This window comes from Phyllostomus hastatus, unplaced genomic scaffold (assembly GCF_019186645.2).
Source record: "Phyllostomus hastatus isolate PE091 unplaced genomic scaffold, TTU_PhHast_1.1 phas_scaffold_501, whole genome shotgun sequence".
NCBI classification, from domain to species: domain Eukaryota; kingdom Metazoa; phylum Chordata; class Mammalia; order Chiroptera; family Phyllostomidae; genus Phyllostomus; species Phyllostomus hastatus.
Window position 1 is genome coordinate 63,835,874 of NW_025334033.1, and position 24,029 is coordinate 63,859,902.

At 57.6% G+C, this 24,029-nt stretch overlaps 1 protein-coding gene across 2 annotated transcripts in view; it reads left to right on the top strand.

Moving 5' to 3' along the window:
• The first annotated feature begins 966 nt into the window (after positions 1-966).
• Positions 967-24,029, top strand: part of SLC24A4 (solute carrier family 24 member 4) — a 128,581-nt gene continuing 105,518 nt past the window's right edge. For both annotated transcript variants that reach the window (XM_045823737.1, XM_045823738.1), the window contains exons 1-2: positions 967-1,482; positions 3,401-3,508. In XM_045823737.1, the coding sequence (XP_045679693.1) occupies positions 1,353-1,482; positions 3,401-3,508 (238 nt within the window). In that variant the 5' untranslated portion in view covers positions 967-1,352. The remainder of the gene's footprint in view (positions 1,483-3,400; positions 3,509-24,029) is intronic.

Here is a 24,029-nt window from a genome sequence, read left to right on the forward strand (position 1 = left end):
CTCCCTCCTGCCCCATTTTTAAAGCAGTTTCCGCGAGAGAGCCGATCAGAGAGGAGGGAAGCAAAACAAAGCGAAAACCAGAAAGCCTTGCGAAGCGGCAGAGCTCCGGAACATCAAAAGCTCCACTCGCAGCGGCGGGGCCGCGGAACTCTCGGGTTTCTCTCTCTCCCGCGTCTCCACCGTCTGCAGGCCGGCCTCGCACCCCCTCCGCCGGCTCCCCCGCCCGCTCGGCCCGGAGAGCCCTGCAGGAGCCGGTCCCGGCGGGCACCCGAGCTCCTGGGCTTGCTGCGAGCCTGTTTGCTCTGCTCGAGCAATTCATCTTCTCGTGCATTACCCCCGGAACGGGGTTGGGTCGCCTGTGGGGGGGGGGGGGTGGACGTGGGGAGCCTGAACAAGAGCTACCGCTCTACAATAACCCTGTTCCCAGAGTCTCCGAGGAGCCATAACCTGTTCCTCTCTGCAGCAGCCCGGGAGGGCTGGGTTGGGCTCCACAGGGGAGGAGAGAGGGAAAAAGAGGAGGGCGATTATACTGGGCAGTAGTGGAGCCAGCCGGGGGTGGGAGGCGCGCACGGGCGAGTGCGTCTTAGAGGAGGAGTACACGTGCGGCTCGGACGGTGAGAGGCGGGTGGGAGGGCGGGAGGAGGAGAAGGGAGGCGTGAGCTGCAGGCGGGAGGCGCCACGGCCTCGCTAGACGCAGGCACCAGCAGCCAGAGAGAAAGTTCCCGTGGAGAGCTTGCCCCTGGGAGGGCCGACGGCGAGGCTGTCGTGGCGAGGGTCGCAGGCTCAGTGCGCCCAGCCTGCCTTACCCCTGCGCGCACTGGGGCCGCCCGGGCTCCGCTCGTCGCGAAGCAAGGGAGCGTCGCTGGCGGGCTGCCGCCGCCAAACTTGGAGGAGGAGGATGCTGCGAGTGGGAGCGGCGGCGCGGGGCGCGGGGGCGCACTGAGTGCTCCCCGCGGGCGGCCCCGGGCAAGGCAGCCAGGGCTGCGGCCGCACGAGCCCGCCGAGCCTGAGCGACCAGGTAGCGGTTCCAGCGCCAGGACTGCGCCAGATCTGCAAGCCAGGGACGCCAGCGCCACCGTGCCGGCGTCGCCTCCTCGCCACGGAGAGCCGTGGTGTGCGGTGCGCGCACGCTAGGAGCGGGACTCTGAGCCACGGCCACGCCGCGCGCCCACACTTCCCCTCTCCGCGCTTCTCCGCTGACCTTCCCGGTGGGCCATGAAGCTTTGGTCCGGAGACTCTGGCCTCTGAGCGGCGCGCCGCCTGCTCCAGCCTCAGCGCCGCTCACCCAAAGACAGCACTCGGCCTCTGAAGCCCCCCATCTTCACCCAGGGAGGGCACCCAGGCGCTCCGGGATGGCGCTCCCAGGCCCCCTCCGGCCGCACAAACTTCGCGGGAGGCGAGAGATGCTGCCGCAGCAAGTTGGCTTCGTGTGTGCGGTGCTGGCTCTGGTGTGCTGTGCAACCAGCCTCTTCGGCAGCTTGGGTAGGTGCGGGGCCGGCCGCCCCGGGAGTTGGGGGCAGGTGGGGGTGGGGGGGTTGGGGCTGAGAAGCCGCGGGACAGCTCCAAGATGTCTCCCCTTTCTTCCCCGCCAGGTTGGCCCCAAGGGTTAGGCGGGCAGGTGGAGCACACCCGGGAGGGCCGGTGTCGGCGCTCCGAGCTGTGGCGCGAGTTCCCCTGAGGCGCGCGCGGCCCCTGGGGTCTCAGGACGCGGCTGTAGGGCTCTGTTACTAAGACAAAAACCAGAACCTCTGGCCCCTCGGTGCCACAGTGGAATCTCTGGAGCGTGCCGGGGAGGGGCAGCGCGGCGGGGGGCCCAGATATGTATTCTCTTGACGTGGGGCGGATGAAACCGAATGGTACGCTTTCCTGTTCGGAGCGGAGAGCGCCGTGCGCCGCGCCCCTCCAAAACCTGTATTCAGAGGCTGCGAATTTCGTCTCCGCCCTCCTCTCGCCCCGACCCCTGTCCAAAGGCGCCCTGCCCTGGGTGTCGTGATGCGTCCTCGTCAAACACTGGAAACGTTGGGGCGGTCTGTCCTCCCGGGAAGGTTGCTGCTTTGTCTCAGCATCCTGCTCTCAACTCCTCCGAATCCCGAATCCCGAGGGCAGGAGAGCACCGGCGTCTGGGGCACGAGCCACACTCCTTCACCGGAGAGGAGCCCCAGGGGTTTGAAAATGGCCCAGGATATGCAAATCTGAGGTGGAGAGAAGGAGAAACTTAAAAAAAAAATGTGTAGCTGGGGGGCGGGGGGCTGTGAGCCCATGTGGGATCTTCGGAAGCTGTTCACTTGGCTAACACTGCCATTTTTAATGGCACGCTGTGGGCCCTTTGCTTTTGTTTTCCGCACTTAAAAAAAAAAAAAAAGGAAAGTAATGCCGCAGAGTTAGCGCCTTGGGCAGGGAGATGAAGCGGCAGCACCTTCCCGAGCAGGTAGAAGGGACAGTTCAGAGTGGTTTGTGAGTGAGAACTAGGTAAAAATTAGAGGGAATGCGATTACACTTTTAAAACACTGCCTTTCAAAACCCGAACTTGGTGACCGAGGGTGTAAGGTTAAGAACAGCGGCTGTTTCCAACAGAACACCGTAATGGTTACGTGAACGTCTTAATACCTGGTGTTTTGCAGTTGGGCGAGTGGCTGTTTTTTTTTTTCCCCCTCAATTACACACCAGAAATAACAAAACACCTAGAGGCTCTTAGATGTCAGCATTATAGGAGAAGTATTATTACCCAGCTGAAGCAGCTTACGCATCAGGAGAGGTAAATGAATACTTTCACAGTGAGAATCACCTGCGTTTGCTGGAGCAGGAATGGCCCTTTTGGAGTTTAACTGGATTCCGTGCCCGAAATCGCCTTTCTGCCTCCGTTTGGCCCTGGGACCGGTGGACTCACTCCGCATCACCCGGGAGCTCGTTAGTGCAGAATCCCAGGTCCCAGCCTAGACCTCCTGAATCACAATCCGCATTTTAACACGGTCCCCACATCATTCGTGTGCACATTCAAGGGCAAGACTCCATTGGTCTGCTCCCCCTGGTAAGCTGGCTTGCTGTCCGTCTGTAGGTCCTCCTCCAGAGCGGGCACACCTGAGCATCTTTACTGGAAGAGAACCTAATGGCCACTCAGCTGAACCTTTTGCTGCACCTGTGAGGGGCCAGGGACTGGGAGATCGTGACCGAGGTCAGCTCATGCGCTGACCCACCTGGGACTAGACACGGTGCACTAGAGCTAGGAGACATTGCTGTAGGTGGTATTTGTTGTGCTTCCAGCCGTTGTCTCGCTCCCCAAAGGTGGCCCCAACTCGTCAAAGGGGGCCGCTACTGCCGTCGACACAGCTGTGTAAGGTCATTGTGAGAATGCGGGTGCCACCCTGACTCAGTGGTGTCTGGGACTTGGTTTCCAATCCAGGGCACAGACCTGCTTCTGCAAGCAGACATCTATCAGACACGTGGAGGAACAGGAAGCTGATGGCACCGGTGAACGGGACGCAGGCCGCCAAGAACTGCACAGACCCTGGTAAGAGAGAGATTCTCTGCCCTCGTCCTCCCCAACCCCTGCCCCTGCCCCCAGGCATCCGTCTGGGCCTGGGCATGGGGATTACACCCAGAGCTGGGGAAAGTGTTTTAGGAACATAGGTGGGAGGGTCGCTGTAAAGCACTTAAAGGTAATGTACACACGTTCACCAATGGTGCTGCTAAGCAACTTGAGTACTTTCTTGATCCAACAGCCAAAAAGCTCACACTCAAGAGTTTTAAGTTTTCATCTGTCTCCGTGCTCCTGAGGCTCTGAGTTTCCCGCTCTCTCGGTTTCCCATTTGTTGGAGCCCTCGGGCAGCATACCCCGCTGCTCTGGCAGGTGGCACTTGGGGGTGACCTGTCAGTAGGTCAGATGGGGCCAGGCCCACGACAGCGGTGGGACCCTGGGGTGCTGGGCCCCTCCGCTGGAACGGGAGCTCCTGGGGTGTCGCCACAGCTGAGGGAGATGGACTCTGCTTGCCCTGGCAGGCAGCTCTGGTGCTCCTTCTGAGACTTCTCTGGGGGGCCAGAGGCTGTGGGGACCCGGAGAGGACAACCCGTCTGTCGTCCTGCCACAGGCAGGCTCTGCTAAAACGGGGAAGATGGTTCTCGGGGGAAGAGGGTATATATACTCCCGGCAGGCATGGAGGGGAATGGAAACTGCCCGGACCTTGGGCGGGGCAGCCTGGACTTGATCCCTGGTGCCAGCACTTGGCGGTCTTTGTGCGAAGGACCCAGTGGGGCGATGCGTTCGGAAGCCCTTTGGAAACGACGAGGTTGTGTTATAGGTGGGTACAACTTGGCTTTCCTCCGCGTCGTCGGGCGAGCCATATAAACTTTCTGGGTCTCTGCGTTCTTGCCGGCTCTGGGGTGGTTGGGAGAAGCTGGTGGCAAGGCCCAGCGCGGGCCATGTGTGAGAGGAGATGGAGCGGGAGGGCGAAGGAGCAGGGGTAGGTGGCGTCGTCATGTGGCTACATTTCGCTGCTCAGGAAACATCGGGGGAAGACACGCGAGTTGCTCACCGTCGCGGAACGTGTAAGCGGGCAAGCCGGCGTCGGAGCCTAGGCCTGTGTGACTGGAGCCTCTGGCTCCGCGTGTGGAAGGGGCCGGGGCCTCCCCCCAGAGCCTGTTTTCCACACCATCCACTTCCCTTGTCTCCGGATCCTTCCGAGAAGTACGTGTGGGCTCGGAGTGTAGGCGAGTGCAGGCTTGCAGAGAAGCAACCGGGATTCCCTCTGAACTTTGCACTCTTCACCTTCAAAGGGAAGGAGTGCACCATCCCTTTGCACTCTCACCTTCCCTGGTGATGCAGCCGTAGCGGTGTCGTCCCGTCATCTAACCATCCTCAGTACACTGTCTTTCATCAGGTGGAATGGGGGGCAGTGCAGGTGCCGGACTGACTGGGGAACACCGGCCAGGCCATCCTTTCGCTCCAGCGAACTGAGACACTAAATTAGCACCATCCATTCGGGGAGCACTGAGCTAGTCTGGCGGGAGAATCGGGGTTCAGCATTTTCGACTGATTTCTAGTGCTCTCACCCTGAGCTGGCTGTGCCCTCCTCTCCTGACTTGTCACCTCGAGTCTGGGGACGCTGGCTCGGGCAGGTCCGTTTCTCAGAGTCTCGTGTGCCCTGCCATTTCCTGCGCCTTCAGAGTGCTCTCTGACCACAGATGACTCCTCCCGCTGGGCAGCAGGTGGTCCTGTCGGAGGGAGACCTGGACTTGTCCCCCCCGCGGGAGGAAGAGGGAGGGAATCGGCAGTCTCTCGAGCAGTGATTAACGTCTGTGTTCCGCTTCATGGCGACTGCTTCGGGAGTAGGCCCTGCACGTAGGAGGGACTCGGTAAATATTGGCTGGATGATGGAATGGAAGTATATAGTGCATATTAGGCACTTTCATTCTCACAGTGTTTCTGCAAAGGTAGGGAAGACGAGGCTCAGGAGTTAAGTGACTTCTAAGCCCTCGTGACTGGCAGGAGCACCCCTGGTGTTCTGGCTCCGGCGCACCCGCATCTGCATACATACACACCGCATCTGCCCCCCAACCCCAGCTGTCCCCCCCGCCCATGTGGGCTGAGGCCTGACTACCTTCCCAGCCCCTGGTCTGTGGGCTGGGAGAACCCCGGCCTCCGTCCTTTTTCCTCAGGCGTGTGGACACACCTGCTGTGTGTGCCCAGCCCTGGGGGGCAGCTGGTGGGGAGCATGAGCAAGAGGGAGAGGCAGCCCTTGGCATCGAGTGGCTCACGTGGCGGGGAGAGGGCGTGCGCTCTGGTGTCCCCTCCCCTGCTCAGAAGGGCACCGATCCCATCACAGGGGCCCCCGCCCACCTCATGACCTCATCTGAACCTAATGACCTCCCCAAGACCCCACCTCCAACTACCATCCCACTACAGGGTTAGGACTTCAGCGTGGGAATCTGGGGGAAGTGCAAACCTTCCGTCCGTGGGAGGAACCAGCGAGTTCCCACACATCTCTCGGTGGTGGCACCTGGAGTGTTTGAAGACAGACGGACCTGCGGGTGACAGACACAGATGCCCGGCCCTGGCTCTGGCCTCAGCTCGCGAAACCAGAGCCAGTGATGGGTGCATTCTGTGGCCGACGTTTGGAGCTTACAGGAAACCTGCTGACCCCGCTCCCCACCCCAGACCCTCCATGGCAGGCTCCTCCTCGTCCCTGCAGTGTCCCTGGGCCTTCCCTGGTCACCCAACCCGAAGTGGCCTCTGAGTCACTGTCGTTCTCGTTTCAGCTCGGAGCAGGGAAGAACTCTGTCCACTGTTTTACGGCTGGTTCACCTCCCCCACGTAAGACAGGAAAGGGGAAAGTCCCGTTTGCTTTTGCACACAGTATGGGCTTCAGCTCTTCCTTCTGTAAGAGGCGGGTGGCAATTGAATCCACCTCGTAGGGTTGTCAGAATTAAACAAGTTGACACCCACCCAGTGGTACCCACACCCGTGCTCAGGCCCCAACTTTCGCTTTCATGCTCTTCCCACCCCTCACGCGGGAGGCGGGGCGATGCCTGCGTCCAGTAGGAACGGGGAAAACCATCCGCGGTCGGACTTCGTGAGGACGAGCGGAGAAGTACACGTCTTGCCGGACGTTGTTTCTTGTCTTCTGGGGACCAGCGTCTTGCTCTGATTTATTTTGTCGTTTGAGGATTTCGGCTGCCGGAGATGGCAAACCTTGCAGAGCTTGCTGCTAAAAAGAATTGGTCCCTTGACAGGTGTTACTTTACACCTTGGCTTTTGGCTGGGGTGCGCCTGGCCTGCTGTGTTCTTACGCTGCCTTTGCCCCCACGTCTGAGATGGACTCGGTGGTCCGTCTCCCACCGGGTCACCTCTGTTCGTTCGCATTTCTGTCCTCTGCCCCCATGTTCACAAAAAGGCAGAGAGACCGTTGTCATGGGGGGCGGTTTGCTTTACCTCGCTCGGTTTTCCACTTTCCAGATGTGTCTTTTGGAGTGCCTGGTGGCCGTCTTAGCTGGGGCCGCAGTGGGAGAGACCACGGGCTGGGTGTGTAAACAACAGAGACGGTGCATTTTCTCACGGTTCTGGAGGCCGGAAGTCCAAGGTCAGGGCTCCAGAGTTTGGGTTCCGGTGGGAACTGTCGTCTTGGCTTGCACACCGGCACCATCTTTCTGTGTCCGAGCGGAGGGGAGAGCGAGAGCAGGGTGTCTGGTGTCCCTTCCCCTAAGACTGCTAATCCCAGTGGACCGGAGCCCCACCCTCATAACCCACGTGACCCTCTAAAGGCCCCGTCTTCAAATACCATTGCTTTGGGGTTCGGGCTTCCACGGGAGGATTTGGGGGTGGGGCATACCCATTTGGTCCATCCCAGTGTCCGTAGAAGAAGGGCTGGAAAAAGAGGGCTGGGGGAGGGGTGCTTGAGAGCAAGCTGAAGATGAAGCTGGTTGGTTCCCAGCGTTCCTGGAGTCCAGAGGAGTTGGAGGCAGGCGCTACACGGAGGATCTTCTGTGGTCACCTTGGTGCTGGCCTGACCGGGCTGTGCCAGGGCTGATGTAGAGGCTGTGTGTGCGCGCATAGTGGGGAGCGGCGACTAGTGGGGCAGGTCCTGTGCTTAGGAGTTGGTGGTGAGACTGGGGGAGGAGGAGGAGAGGAGAGCATGGAGTAGGCACCCGCCATAGTGGCACGTCTCCGTGGGCACCCCTGTGTGGGGAGCAGAGGTGCAGAAAGCGTGAGTAGGGGGAGAAGGGGGGGACCCAGAGTGGCAAAAGGTACACCGGGACCCGTGGGCGTGGAGATGAGGCGGTGCCGGTGACAAGACAGGCTCGGGAGATGAGTCACACACCCCAAATTTCAAAGTTACCTCGGAGCCAATCCTGAGCTGGAAAAGCAGGACTTGAACTTGCTGCTCACCTGGGGGCAGGGAGACCACAGTTCAGTTACTGTCCCAGAAGGCAGAGGCGGGACTCCCACCCCGGGGAGGGGTGTCCTGGGCAGGACAGCCTCCAGAGAGCCAGGTGGCTTCTTGGGGAGAGTGTCACCAACCCCCATAGTGGCCTGTGGGGTAGTGACAGAGTGGCGAATGGAGGCTGATGCATAGCAGGCCATCAGTGTGACCCTCTGCTTTTGGGGTGGGGGTGGGGAAATTGTACGTTGGGTCAAGTGGTTTGACCAGCAATCCGGCTTCCAGTACTGGCTCTGCCAAGATCCTGCCTGGTATTTGGGGAATCCCTCCCTGTCTTCCTTCCTCCCGCTCTGCTCCACCAAACGAGATGGCCCTGGATAAGCACAGAATTTCCAGCGGCCAGAAGCAGCTCCGGTCCCAGCAAGCACCAGCTCTTCCTGGAGATGCAGCCTGACCTGCGGAAGGCAGCTGTATGGGTCGGAGTCCTGGCTGCCCCTTCCTAGCTGGCTGCGTGACCTTGAGCAAGGTCGGGATCCCTTAAGCTTCAGGTTTTCTCTTTCATGAAGAGGGAGTGCAGCAGCAGTTCCCACCTGTTCCCATTGAGGCGTGCCGAGCGCCCAAGAGCTGCTCTCAACGTGCGGACGGCTTACACCAGCTGTGTGCGGGGGCCGTTCCAAGCCCCTGCCACGAGTTCATTCGCTTGCCGCTCATGGACAGGCCCGCAGGTAGGTGCTGTTAGGGCCTCTGTTCCACAGGTGAGGAAAAGAAGAGCGAAGAGATTAAGTAGCTGGTCCACGATCCCCCAGCCAGCGAGAAGCAGAGCCAGGTGTGTGTGCTTTAGCCAAGAGACTTCGTTTTCTTTTTAAAGCAGTTTTAGGTTTACAGAAAAGCTGAGCAGAAAATTCAGGGTTCCTGCATTGACTTCCCCCACCCCCCAGTCCCCTGTCTATCATGAACATCCCGTCGGTGTGGCATCGACGTTGCAGTCGACGGCCCAACATTGATACACGATGAGTCACTGAAGTCCGTACTTTCCATCAGGATTCGCTCTTGTGTTGGTGCATTGTATGAGCTTCGATAGAGGTCTGGTAACATGCGCTCACCATGGCAATGTCCCGCAGCATCGTTTCCCTGCCCTGAGAATCCCCTGTGGAGCCTTTTAACTTGAAGGTGAGCCGGTATCCTTACCCATAATTTTTAATAAATGGGGTGGACGATGAGGACACCGAGTGCCACTTCCATCATCCACCACCGCCCGGGCGCCCCTGGGGGAAACGGGGGCTGTCTGTCCGTCCATTGCAGCAGCGAACATCCGTGTGCGCCTGCATCTCGGTGTGTTTCTAATACTGATTTGTTTGCAATCAAAGCTATTTTTTCCCCTTATCCAAACTATTGGGGCCATCTGCTAATGATCCCTCCTCCTCACCGGGCCATCTGCTGCTCCCGACTCCCAGATTCTCCTCTCTTGACGCAATGTGGGCCTCGCGCAGCCCAGAAAGCGCCCACCCGGCTTCCTCTGGAACTCGGAGGAACGCTCCTCCCTGCAGCAAAAGTGGGAATTATTCAGCATTGCCATGTGTTGCCTTGGGGTGGAGAGAGCCCGCCGTTCAACTCAACAGAAACGTCAGATGTTTGAAAAGGTTTTTATGTTATTACACATTATTAATGAGGCCATGGGGGGTGGGGGAGGCATAGAATTTTACAACAACAAAAAAGTGTCAGAAGAATTTAATTTCTCCTGAAAGGCAGCGGCTGTCCCCCTGGGGAAAGAACAGAAAGTCACTGGGTGGCTGAGAAGCAAAGGAGCTCTCTGCCTAGTGGGTCGTCCCCTCGCGGCCCCCGAAGCAAAAGCGCTCAGCCTCCGGGCCTGCAGCTCCCTTGCGGATGCAGCTCGGGCTGGGGCTGCAGCTCGGGCTGGGGCTGCAGCCCGGGTCTCTAGGTAATTGCCCAGGAAATGACACACAGCATGCTGCCTGCGGTATCCACTCCCCCGCACTCTGCTGGACTCTGAAGCCGGAAGGGACCCCATGCCTGCCATCGGGGAGTGCACAGCAGGTTGGGGCGCCCGGGCGGGGCTTGAGTAACAGAGCCGCCGCGGCAGATACCCCTGGAGCCGTGCTTTGCACCTGGTGCGCCACAAGAACGTTTAAAACGTGCAACACCTGACTATTTAGTCAGGGGCACCGACCTCTTTTCCCTGAGACTGTCAGATAAAAGAAGTGGCAACAGCCAGCACAATAGCTCTCTGGTGTGAATGAATCAAAATTATATCTATTTTTTGTGCGTGAGATTGGCCAAAAATATATGTTTTGGTGTGGTGCAGACTTTTAGTGATTAGTTTATGTGTGCTACGAGATGAAAAAAACGGGAAATTGCTGCTCTGGAGGAAAGAGCTCGAGGTGCAGGGCAAGGGGGCCTCCCTGGAGGAGATGGCCTCTGAGCGGGGCCTGGAGCAGCGGGAGGTGGTGGACGGTGGGGGACAGTGGTGGACAGCGGTGGACAGAAGGACATTCCAAGCAGCCGCCCAGAGCCTTTGGAAGTGCTCCCCGAGAAATCCGAGCAGCCCCTCCCACCTGGAGCAGCGCTTAGTAGCAACCGCTGCACCTCGCTCATTGGCTGTCCCGGGGAGAGAAAACAAACACCTAAGATTACCGCACACAATAGTGAGTAATTAGGCTTTGGGGATTTAGCACGGGAGTCAGTGCTCAACGGGGTACGGCTGAATCAGATTACTTTGTTGGTTTTGTGTGTGTGTGTGTGTGTGTTTTCAGCAGAAGGAGAGGGCTGGGAAATGGAGGGGTTGCTGACCCAGGGTGACGCTGGCAGACTGGTTGACAGTGGCCCTTCTAGGCCGTGGGTGGGGCCGTCACCCCAGTTCCCAGGCGGCCGGGCCCAGTGATCACTCAGGGCGGGTGGCAGCTCTCCTGAGGGCGGTGTTTGCTGGCCTTTGCCCACTAGCCCGTCAGCTCCCGGAGGGCAGCGTGGTGGCCCCGGCCTCCTGGGCTCTAGGGCCCAGGCGGAGTCCTGCATAAATGGTGGTGACTGGGTGGACAGGTGCCCTCACGCTGTGACCCACAAAGCAGCTGCCATGTCCCCGGCTGTCCATTCTAGCCTGTGATGCCTTGGGACACCCAGGCTAGGAGGGATTAAGGGTTACGAGCTTCAAGAGTTAAGAACACAGACTCTGGGACCAAATTGCCTGGGTTCCAGTCCTGCCTCTGCCCTTGCTAGTTACTTGACCTTGAACTGGTTACTTGATTTTTACCTTCTAAGCTCAGGGAAGGGGCAGGGTTGGGTTTGTTCACGGGTATATCCCAAGCTCTAGAACAGCGTGTGTGCACGTGTGTGTGTGCAGGGGCCCATGCACAGCCTTCCTCCTGGGGTTGTGAGCACTTGACGTGTTAATCTGCATACGGTGTTTAAGGGGTGCCTGGCGCGGAGCAAGCGCTCTGCAAGCTTTTGCTGCGAAAACGATCTCTGAAGGATGACCTCAACTGTAGCACGACAGGCTCCGTCTCTGGAACTGGCCTCTGATAAAGGGGTGGAGGGTGAGTTGTGTTAAGTGCAGTACTTGCTGTACTTGAGTTAAAGTTAAAAAGGAATATCTGGACTAGGTTTGCTTGTTATCAAGTCTTTGAGGACAAGAAGCTGTTGACATTTTGTGTGACTGATGCTGAGACTGCCCAGACCATGCAGGCTGGGGTGTGTGTGTGTGTGCGCACATGTGTGTGTATGTGTCAGTATGTTCTAAATCTGGTCTTTCTGTTGGTGGTGCGGGACCTGGCGAACGAGGCCTGGAATTTGGAGACCAGAGTTTGCGTTCGGGCCCTGACACAGGCTCTGCTGTTGTGCGAATGTCACTCTGGCTACTGGCTATCGGGAGCCTTAGCTTCCTGCCTGTGAAACGGGCATGAGGGTGATGATGACGTTTATCGTACAGGCCTTTAAGGGTTAAGTGCAAAGTGCTGTGCAGACATCATCACTGTTTGCAAAGGGACGGATGCCTATCCCTTTGAAGAGCACGCAATCCTCGTGAAATGGAGAAACTCGGTTGTTTGGGGCTTCGCGGAATCGATCATAAAACCACAAATGGGATTTGGCGAAAGCACTGTGCTTGGCTCGTGTGCGGCAAAGGGCCTGTTGGTCTCTGGTGGCGAGAACAGAACGATGAAGATCGTTTCAGGTCGTCTTTCTAAATGCCAGCTCCTAGGAACTCGCCATCAGCTCATCTCATTTCACACTGTAAATGTCTGACTTTGGATTCCCTCATCCGTGCCAAGTTTAGGGACCGGTGTTTTCGAGGGGCTGATCCCACCCCAGCTGGTTCAGCCACGTGCCTGAGGCACGTGCTCATTCAAATAACTACACGCATGAACGAAGGACCCTGGGCAGGAGGCCTCCTGGAGCCGGTTCTCTGCGCTCGGGTAGGAAGCCCTTCGTGGGTTTATTGCTTGATTTCCGGACCAAGGCTGGGGGAGCAGCCCGGCCTGCTGGGCCCGCAGGGAACGTCAGAGGGGCCTGGATGTGGGCCCTGTGTCCGGGGAGCTTCGATTCTAGTCAAGAGGGTCAAAATCTGCAAAAAACTGTAACATGGGGGGTAGGGGCTGGGGGAGGGGCCTCAGGTGCGGTGACACTGGTGGTGAGAGCAGAAGGGGACAGAGAAGGCCTACATGTCAGGGTCGAGAAGAGCATCTCATTGAGGGGGCACTGAGGAGGGGCACGTGCGACACTGGAAGGATAACGGCGGAGTAGACCCTCCCTTGCCCAGCCTCGTGACAGCCCTGGAGAGGGGATCGTAGGTGCTGTTGTCACTGTGATTGTATCCATTGTCACAGGGTGTGAGTAGATGTGGCGGTGTCGGGTCATCTGCCCCAGTTCTCCCAGCTGGGAATTGGCAGAGCTGGGATTTGAACTTGGGCAGCTGGGACCCAGAGCCTGTGCCCTTCGGCCGAAGAAGAAGAAGGGTCCTGGGGCTGCTGGGTAAGCTTGGGGCACAGGCGCATGGGTGGGCCGGGGAGGCGAGGCGTCCAACAGGGAGTGTGTATCAGACCAAGAGCCTTTGGACTCCACCCTGTACGCAGTGGAGGCCGTCGATGGTCGCCGGGCAGCTCTGCGTCGTGGGAAGGTGACTGCTGGCAGTGCGGGGGTGACTTCGCTGAGGTACGTGAGAGTTTATAGCATAAACTTTATAAAGCCAAAAAAAAAAAAAGTGAAGACAGAACCATGGGGAGCTACTGATTGAGGCAAAAGTGACGTCAGATGTGTGAGTTGAGAGGCGGGAGTTTCAGCTCCCATCACAGATGCAGGCGCGTCGTCTGTGACGCCGCAGTGACCCACGATGGGGGCAGGGCAGGACTCCCTCCTTCCTTTAGATTCGGGCCCCTCTCTGGGGGCTGTCGTCCAGGAAGAGCCCCACAGCAGTCCCAGTGGTTGGTTTCTGCCCTGAGTTCCATACTCGGAGGTACGGACCAGACAGACACTCCCGGGGCATCGTGGGTGGGCCACCCGTGGAACGCCGGGACTAGGGAGAGACATCCTGTCCTCGGTGAGCCTGCCGGTTAGAGGGGAAGGTAGACTTACAGTCCCCAGGGGTGCCCTGGAATGATGCGCCGGAGCCCTGCATGGCAGGAAAGCGGCACGAACGAAGCACGCGGCACTCAAGCTGTACTTTGACGCAGGTGGGCATTTGCTAGGCAGGTGCGGAGTGCGCAGCTTTCCTGGCGGTGGATGTGGTGACTGCAGAAACAGGATGGAAAGGGAGCCTGACCGGATCCGGGGGACAGCGGCATTGTTTTCAGCCGGCCTCAAGTTGGGGAGCCTGGGCGGGCATGGTGGGCCCTGCGGCTGCATCCTGCCCAGTGCCAGGCATGCCACTCCAGCAGCAGGGCCTCCATCTGGCTGCTGTAGGCTTTTAGGAGTAGGGAAGATCGCTCTCACCTCTCCAGGAACTGCTTACTTTTCCACCCACATGGGAGGCCTGTTGGCACCCGCTGGGCGGGGAGCAGAAAGGGTGACAGAGATGCTGCTTTTGCCCTGTGAGGGGAGGGGGCTCAGCTCACTCCACGATCCCCGTGCCCCTTCTGCACATTGCCTGGCATGTAGGGATACCCCACTTACTACACTTTTTATATCAGCAGGGACTGATCCCCACAGGATTTTGCAGAGGCACCAATGCAGAGGCTTTTGCTGGAAGCAGCGTGTAGGCATTGAAACAAAACCGTGGGGAGGAGTTATGAAACAGAACATTGTGCATGCATGGGAAAGACAGACTGTGGTTCTCTCTCTGGGGACGGCCAGTGCCCAGAGCCTCATCCTGGTTTCCTTCCTGCCTGTCTTCACCCCGCCGATGAGCAGGCCATGGGGTAGCAGAGCCTCATCCTGAGAGAGGATTCGCGCCATCGCATGGGCACCGGGCAAGGTGGTGGCAGCCCAGCCTCCCCGAGCGGCCTGGGGGCCTCTGTGTCTTCCCTTATTTGGAGAGAAAGAGCTCGGATGGGTGACCATGGTCATGCGACATGGAATGTCCTCCACTGTGTGAGCTTCCCTGAGACAGCTGATGACCGTGCCTGGCCCCGGGGTGCGGACAAAGCACTGGGTGGGCACGTGGGTCATGCAGGACACAATTCACAAGGTGTGGATGACAGCCAGGAGCGGGAGTCCCCGAGGGTGGGCTGATCTGCAGCCTCGAGAAACTCAGTACCAGAAAGAGGTGGAGACTCCCCGGAGGCCCTCAGGAGTGTTGATAAAGGCGATTAATGGAGTGGATAGAATGACTTCCAAGCAAAGATTAGGGAAGCTAAGTCGCTCTGGCTTATTAGGTAAGCCCCTGTGAAAGGGGCTGTGTGCAGGCTGGGCCTGGAGACGGTTCGGTTCGCTCTGATGCACCTGGTCGCCGGAGGCTGCGCCCAGGGAGCCTTCAGGGGAGGGAGGGGCAGAGCTGGGGCCAGGCCCCTCCCCTACCTGCCTCTTAAGGAACCCGTGGCTTCTCCAACAGCCTCCCCAGGAAAATGGAGGGACATCGCCTCACCCGGGGTATTTTGACTGGGTCGGACAGCACGCTGGACGGTTTATAAGAGAGGGGCCCTGCGCTGGCAAGCTGAGTGGACTGGCCGGGCATTGCGTCTTTTCTCTAATTTCTGGGTAATTCTTCTACGGGCCTCAGAGGGGGCAAGCCCTGGAAAGAATTGCTTTCAGGTCCCTTGGGTCATTTAAACTGCGCTTGTTTTTCCTTCGCTGGCGCAAATCCCAACGAGGTGTAGTGTGACCAGTAGCTAAGTGACTTGCGGGCTCTGGCATTAGGAGGGAGAGGACAAAAGCGGGCTGGGGGCTGGCAGCCACCTCGCAGACCACACGCGCTGGGAGGGAGCTCCCGAGGAGTAATTAGCTTCGCCCAGTAAAGCGAGAAGGGACTGGCGCGGGTCACAGCTCAGAGCCCTGCTGCCCCTTCTTCCTGTGCCCGGGGCAGCCTCGGACCTTGTTAAATGTGGGGGACTGGGGCGGGGCCCGCGGCGCTCTGCATTTCCAACAAGCTCCCGATGGTATGGGTCTGCCTCTCTGGGGGCCACACCTTGAGAAGTGAGGGTACAGAGGCTGCCTGACCTGGGTTTGGGTCCCGGCCCTGCCCTGCCCGTGAGCTGTGTGGCCTTGGGTACCTCATTGGGTTGACCATAAAGTTCATTGTTTTTTTCCCTCTAAGACGGCTGTAGTCTCGCGGAGTTATCTTTAGCTTCATTTGAAACAGTTGCATTAGATTGCATTGTGACAGCTGTCATATCAGTGTTCACTTTCAAAAAACTTATCAAAATGGGCGAATTTTTTGAGCAGCCATTTTAATATTGAAGATGAAAGAAAACGCGATATTTTGGCATATTATGCTTTATTTTTTTTCAAAAAAGGTAAAAACGCAACTGAAACACAAAAAGAGATTTGTGCAGTGTGTGGAGAAGGTGCTATGACTGATTGAACGTGTCAAAAGTGGTTTGCGAACTTTTTTGCTAGAGATTTCTCGCTGGACAATCAGTTAAAGTCGATAGTGATCAAATCGAGGCATTAATTGAGTACAATCAGTGTTATGCCACATGGGAGACAGCCGACATACTCAAAATATCCAAATCAATAAAGTTTTTGGTGAAAATGAAAACCGTGTCGTTTGTTTTATAGAACAAAAATCATACAGACTTTTTGGCCAACCCACTCCTTGGCCTCACTGAGCCTCAGTTTTCCCCATCAGTGAAATGGGGTTCATAGTACTCACCGGACAGGAGTCTTGGCAGCATGAAATGAGATCACGCGTGCCAGCTGCTTTGCCTAGTGCTGTGACTGCCACATAGCCAGAGCTCGGTGGCAGAAGGCTCGTGCTTAGAGCTCGATCCAGCATCCCCCCAGCGGCTTCGGGGAGCTCTGGTCCGCAGGCTCCCCCGGGTCCCCCTCAGCAGAGCTTCCATGGGAAACACTCAGGTCCGCCTCTAGTGGGCGCCGGTGGGGCCACACTAGCATGGTCAGGTTTGGAGACAGTCTGCAGTAAAAGTAAAGAAACATTTACACTTAAAAACCATTTTACTGTGGTAAAATACACATAACAAAATTCACTGTGTTAACCATTTAAAAGCGAAGTGCCGCCGCGGTTCGGTGGCATCAAGTAGGTTCACACCGTGTGCAGCCAGCACCGCCGCCCGTCGCCAGAGCTCGCTGCATCTTGCCGAAATGAACCCTGTCCCCGTGGAACAGGGACTCCCCACTCCCCACAGCCCCCCGTGAGCCCCATTCGACTGTCTGTCTTTGTGAATTTGACGGCTCTCCGCCCCTCATGTAAGTGGAAGCACCCAATATTTGCCCTTTTGTGACCGGCTTGTTTCACTTAGCGTAGTGTCCTCAAGGTTTGTCCATGGTGTAGCCTGTGCCCGGACGTCCTTCCTCTTCAAGGCCGAGCACTGTTTCACTGCATGGGTAGACCATGTTTTGTCCATCCGTCAGCGGACGCTTGTTTCCACCTTTTAACTATGGTAGCTACTGTTGCTATGGCTATGAGCATGCGCTGCAAGTATCTGAGCTTTAACACTGTTGAACCTAGGACTTCCCAAGTGTGGGGGGTGGGTGTGTGGGTGGAGAAATGCCGAACAGTCCAGCCCTCTATCCCAGCACTGTGTGGTACAGTACGTGGGCGTCTGGGGCCTGCAGCTGAGGCTTTCAACCCTGGCTGGGCTGTAGACCTGCCCAGGGAGCTTTACAAAAAACAGCCCCACCTGGACTGATTAAATCAGAGTGTGTAAGGTCCAGACCTGGGCAGAGGTATTCTGAAAGCTCCCAGGTGGTGCTGGCGAGCAGCCGGGGTCGGGAGACTCCCGGGGTCGGGAGCCGGGGTTGGTGCGCTCAGCGGCAGTGCAGGGCCCGGGCGGGAACTGAGGCCTGAAACCCGGGCTGCACCCCCTCTGTGAGCCTCCCGCACCCTGATCGGCTCCTGCCCTGGAGTTCCTGCCGCAGCCTGCAGGGCACAGGGTGGGAGAGTAGGGTCCCCGAGAGCAAGGACGACCTCGTGGCTGGCAGACCCTTGGCCTTGAGTTTCCATAAATCCAGCCCATGTTGACAAATGTGGCTCCCGTCCACCCCTGCTTGGGAATCTGGTGAAGATCCCACCTGCAAGGAGGGGGCCTAGCTGGGGGGCAGGCCACCCCACTCGAAACCACCTAGGGTGCCCTTCAGTGCCCAGAGTCAGACCGGCCTTACCAGGCAGGTGTACAGGGCTCAATGCAGACGAGGTGAAGCCTTCCTGATCTGAGGACACTTTCTGTTTACAGAGGCAGTAAGCACCACATCAACCGTTCCTCACCCAGGAAGCTCACCATGGACCCCTCTTGGATGGGGAGGCGGAGTCTGGGTGGGGCGCTGCCCCTGCTGAGCCGGGGTTTTGCCCGGGCAGGACTCGACTTCAGGAACCGCACTTCAGCGGTCCGCTGTCCCCGTGTAGTTTACGGGGTCTGGCGGTCTCGCTGCCCAGTCTCACTTTGGTCTGATGCGTAATCGCGTGGAAAGACGTAGAGGCATTTAAATTATTATTTTGAAAGTGCACTGCGGGCGCGAGAAAAGACGCCCAAGGTCTGTTTTCACTGCCAGGCAAGTCTCCTGACTTTGCAGGAGTGGAGTGTATGACCCTGGGGTCGGGGTGATCCTGAAGGCGTGTATGGGAGCTCATCTGCCTGTTGGTCCCTGTTTCTCTTCTGCAATCCTGCCGCAGGAGTCGCCGTTGGGGCGCAGTCTGTGCCTTACCTCGCAGTGCCCTGTGGTCTCTTTCCAGGAGCAGTTAGTTGGCAGACAAAGTGGGAAGCAGTCTGCAGGCTTTTCAAATCCGCCGTCACCCTCCACTTGATTGGCTCAAGCAGCACCAAGTCTGGCCAACCCCGACGAGGCCAGGTTCCCCCAGCCAGCTTCTCCCTGCCTCGCTGACTGGCTGGGTTCTCCACTCACACCTCTCCTGCCGCCTCCGGGGTTGGAGTCTGCTCAGCCTGTCTGCTCCTTCATGTATTCACTCATTTGTGTAGCCGTCCAAGCCGTCCAGGACCCTCTGAGGCGGGCGCCGCTTGGCCAGTGCAGATGTACCGAGCCAAGGCTCACCCCGACAGAACAGCCCGGAGGGAAGAGGACGCGTGAATCCAGATACTGGCAGGGCACGCTGCCGAAAGTAACTCTGTTTCTGCCAAAAAAATTTTAAAAACCTCGGAAGCCAAATACAAATCTCTCTACTCCGTAAACTCACTTACTCGCTGAATAAACGTCGCTCACTGCCCACTGTGTGCTGAACCCCATGGGCCGGGCAGGGGGGGCCGCTCCACTCCGCTCCCAAGGATCCTGACTTACAATCCTACAGGGAAGCGAACCTCGGGATCCCAGTGGCTAAAATACTCTCTGGGGACAGAGGGACACTCCGGTCTCTGCACCTTCAGAGGCAGAGGGAGCCGTGTCAGGGCTCAGGGAAGCAAGGGGTTTCTCCTTGGGGGGGGGGGGTGGTCTTCATGCGGGAATTGGTGAGGGACAGACAGACAGCCTCTGACCCCTCAGGTGGCGGGGTCCCCGTGGACCTGGGCCCCGAGGCAGGACTTCCGGGGATGGCTGTATTACCATTTGCACTCACTCGCCTCCAGACCTTCGGGGAGGGTGGGGGCATGACTGGCGATTTAGGGTGTTCTACGCATTGACCTGGGACATGGACACGCGACTTGCTTTGGCCATGGGCATGGGAGCAGACATGGCTGACACGGTGAGCAGGAGCATTGACAGCTCATGTGTGTGTTTGCCAGCTCTGCTTTTCGTCCCTCTCCTGTGAGGATGGCCCGTCCTCCTGCCTGGTGGCCAGAATGGGGAGACAGCAGAAGCAGCCCGTGACTGCCAGCACACGATGAGCATGGGGCGTGAATGTGCCGTACGGCCCTGATGTCTCGGGGTTGGTTTGTCTCTGCACCGTAACAAAGAGCCGACCGATGGGTCTTGGAAGCAGAACTTTGTGGTTTGTTCATGTGTCGTGTTACGTGAGGGGGAGGCTTGTCGAGGAAGGGAGGTCATCCTGGAATCACGGGACAGACAGCAGACTTCTGTGGTCCAGCTAGAGTTTGGGATTCACGCTCGGAGCTGGGGAGGGCTTTGGGGGTGAGGACTGATATGACGAGGGGTGTGCTTTGGGAAGGTGACTCTGACCTCGGGGCAGAGGACGGAATGGGTTCGGGGATGTGCGGGGACCCACGCCGTGCGACAGGAGGGCAGCAACCGTGCAGTGGAGAGGGGGTCCAGTTTCAGACACTGTGGTCAGACCACAGGAGGGGGCAGCTGCCTGCAGGTGAGTGAGGGAATGAGGCCCGAGGGCCAGTTCTTGCCAGGGAGGAGCCTTTGTCTCGCCGGGGCCTCCACGGGCAGGGACAACCAGGCTGACCTAGGTGCACCACCGGGCCAGTGCACCCAGTGGCCGTGCACTACCTGTTTCCAAGGCGCTGCATTGGCTGTGTGAAGACCCGTGTCTGGGGGGCCATGCCAGGCGCTGGGCACACTTCAAGTTCCTTCCCGGCTTCAGAGCTTCCTAAAATTCTGCTTTTGCTTACTAAAAAAGTATACAGGCTCTTCAGCGGACTCTGATAGCATTCTCCTGTGTCTTCCTGGGGAGCTAGACGGGACCCTTGGCCAGTGGAGTGAGGGGCCTTCCTGTGAGACATGCTCTACCCCATTCAGTGTCCCACGCTGGGCGCATTCCACCAGCTTGTGCCGGGGTGCGCCAGGCCTTTTGAGGACCCAAAGGCTGGGATCCTGGTGTACCTCTTTGTGGCTTAAGACCACACTAACGGCAGGAGGCAGAGTCAGGAGCACTGCGGCTGCCAGGTACAATAGCAGGATGCTTCATCACATTAGGTGGTGAGAGTCTCATTGTTTACGGTCTTCCCTTTATTGCTTTGGCCGCAGGAAGCTCAGAAGTATTTTATGCTTTTTTTTTTAAGTGTAATTATCCACTCCCTCTTTACTATTACTTCTCCGTGGCTTTCAGCTTTTCACTCAGATGTCAGCCCATCCTGGAAGTATTTGTGCTGTAAAAATACTTTTAAAGAAACTAATGTAAGTGCTGGGCATTTGGGACATCACCCTGTGCCCTGACATCTGATGGGGAAAGCGCTGTGCTCATCTTAAAGGAGTAGCTGGGATGCTAGAGCCTCTCGTGCAACCCTGACGTCGTCACAGACAAGGCTGCAGGCCCAGGGAGGGGCCAGGCTCGCTCAGGAGCTAAGACAATTGGTCAGAAGGAGCCTGGCGCAGCATCGAGTGCCCTGAAGTTTGAATCCTGGCTTCTCCGTGTACGAGGCTTGTGAACTCCAGTAGATTTTAACCTCCCTGACTGAGCCTCAGTTTCCTTATTTATGAGGTGGAGACCACCCTAGCTTTGCAGGTTGGTTGTGCAGGCTGGAGGAGCTCAGGCGTCAAAAGCCTTCGGCACAGAGCCCGGCACTGAAACACCACCAGTAGCGTTTTATCACGAGGAGGGCTCCAAGTCAGAGCACACTCTTTGCTGCGGGACCCCTGCGCTGCAGGCTGGACCTGTGGAGGTGCAGGTGTGGCGGTGTGGCAAGCAGCCTGGTTAACCCGGGCCATAGCGCGCCGAGGGCTGCTCTAGGCCATGACGCGGGCTGGCAGTTTCCGGATTCCAGGTCCGTGGGCCCCTTGCTCTGAACTTGTGCTGCATGCCCTTCCCCCACCCGCGCTGCCCCGCCCCGCCCGGCCGTGGAGACTGCACAGTAATTACTTTCATGTGGTCCATCTCAGTTTTCGGTTCGGGGTTTTTTTCCTGAGATTCACACTCAGGCAACTGTTTCATCTGGAGATCTGAAACCGGACCAGCGTGCCCACGTGTTTCCTTCTGATGTGTGCGGGGAAAATCCTTTTGAAGCGCCCTGTCCTAATGGCCTCCCGTGGCGACGGCTTGTTGGAGCCCAGGGCCACCACAGGCTGGAGCCAGGCTCCTGGGCGTGTGGGAGCATCCTTCCTGAGCATGTCGCCAGAGGGAAACCAGACTTGGCTGAAGGCGCAGCAGCGGCCCCCCTGGCCTGTGCTCTGGAACCTCACAGAACAAAAAGGGGAACCACGGGGCTGCCCCCGCTTCCAGGTGAGAAGGGATGTAAGGACGGTGTGGATTCCAGCCCCCACCGCGCGGGCTTTCAGTGTGCTAAATAGTAAAAGCAACTGGAAGATGTTTCTGGACTGTAGGAGGCATACTCGTTTTTGTTTTTATCCTTATTGCTTATTTTTTTAAGTCCTCACCTGGTCATCTGCTTATTGATTTTTTTTAGAGAGACAGGAAGAGTGGGGGAGAGAGAGAGAAGCATCGATCATTTGTCTCCTGTATGTTCCCCTACCAGGGATCGAACCCGCACCCTTTCAGTGTGCAGGACGATGCTCCAACCAGCTGAGCCACTCGGCTGCATATTCATTTTTAGGTTTTTTTTTTAAATTAAACTTGTTATTTTCAGATAGTTGTAGCGTTACACACAGTTTTGAGAAACAGTACAGGGAGATTCCAGGTACCCTTTATCTCCCCCCGACACCATGGAACTACTTTGAAAAGCTACGGTATAATATCGGAACCCAGGTTTCAATATTGATAGAGTCAAGATACAGGGGTCCCTATGTTGCTGCAGGGCATTTTAACACCCAGACTGTTAGGAATTGTGGGGCCTTCAAATAGAGTGGCCGGCCAGCACAGTGAGTGGCTCAGGCGTTGTAATGATTGTTTTTCTCATTCAAATACCCTCTGTGGCCCAGAGTCTTGCTTCCCAGGGCAGCCTGTCGCCTTTCCGAAGTGTGGATGCAGGAGCTCGTAACTGACTGCCTTCCTGAGGGGCGGGCCCTGTGGGGTAGAGGGTGTGCCGCTGCTCCGCCCCCACAGGGCACACACTCCCCACTCGGCCTGGCAGACATGTGGCCAAAAGGAGTCACTGAGGGCTGATCGCGGAGGGGAGATGTGCCGGGCTCAGGATGAAGCATCTGTAACAAGTAACCACTGCAGGCTTCTGAATGCGCTGGACCCTATCACAGCCCCTGTGTCTAGAAGGACAGGGTAGATGCCGTGTAACTGAACTGAACTGACCTCCCCACCTGGTGACCGCGTGCAGTTACGTTTTCAGGAGCCGCCGCTAATGGTGGTGAGGGAGAGCCCCCTGCTCCTCGCACCCTTGCTACCAGGTTATACAGAAAGCGAGCTGCCAATTAAATTTGCCACGCCAGATGGACTGTGCGATCTCTCAGCCTGTCCACACGTCTCCAATGACCTTGCTTTCCTCGGGGACAGCCCATGCCTAACACCCATATGCTAATGACCGAGTCACTAGGTTACTGGTAAGCCCAGCTCATTATGCAGATGAGCAGAGCCCTGGGTGTTGATGGGAAGGGGAGGCAGCTGAAAACTTTGGACTTTGGCCAGTGGTCATGCTAAGTTATCACCCCTGGTGGGAATGCTTGATCGGGGTAACTGACCTCCCCTAGAATTGAGCTGAGAACACCCCCCCACACACACATATATTCCCAACCCCCACTGTCTGTGCTAGAAGCTCAGAGTAACCACAGGGACCCTAAAAGGGGTCAGGACAGGCTGGGCCCCATGAAATGGGGATAACTAGACCCACCCAGAGGGTAGCTGTGAAAGCTCAGTAAATGTTAGCTGCTGCTGCTGCTGCTGTGTTACGTGGGAAAAAATGCTTCTCAGCTTTTGGGCCCATCAGATCATTCTTCAGTGCTGCTTCCCGTACTGGACAGTCACCGGCTTTGGCTTCGTTGTAGTGGGAGTGGGAACGGCGAGTGCTGGGGTTCACGGGAAGGGGCAGGGAGCTCACGTTCGAGCTCCTGCTGTTTGATCAGCACGGTGGCAGGTGACAACAGACAAGAGTCCTGACCCACAGGGAGACGTGGAGGGTCTGCCAGGGACCAGAGACCGAGTGAGACCGGAAAAGCTGGTGTGCGTGCTGCCTGTCACCTGGCAGACCCGAGAAGCAGAGACAGGGGCTGAATCTCCGTGGGCGCTTTATTCATTTGGCCGGCGATCTGAGAAGGCGGTGGGTTTGTGCCCTCACAGAGGGTCTTCCGTCTCCTTTCAAGCCAGCCTTTTCTGTAAGGAGGGCGGGGGAGTGTGGGTAAGGGACTTGGAAATCAGGAAAGAGGTTCATCAGTTAAAAGCTGCAGTTTGGCAGTGCCCCTAACATCCTTTCACCTGCTGACTGGTGATCATCTGTGTCCTGTGTCCTGTGTCCTGGTTGGAGGGCTGGCTCTCCCTGGAACACAGTGGCTCGGATACCACCCTGATCGCTTACGGCCTCCTCTGGAACACGAAGGTCAGCGCTTGTGCTCTGCTGGAGTCAGGGCGGGCCGTACCTGCAGTTCCTGAAACAATAGCTTTTTACGTGCATTAACTACTAGGCTCATTACCTATTACCGTAAACTAAAGTTTTCCAACTCTTGAGTTTCCCCATCACAAGGAGCCGAGAGTGAAATCTGCACCAGTTCAGGAGGCAACAGAGCATGGAGTGGGGTGCTGACCTACCAAGAGAAAGCGATCGCAAAGCAGGTTCACTTAACTTGAGACACACGAGACAAGTAGGAGTTGCTTAGGTGGAGAGAGATGGAAGGGACAGATGGCAGGTG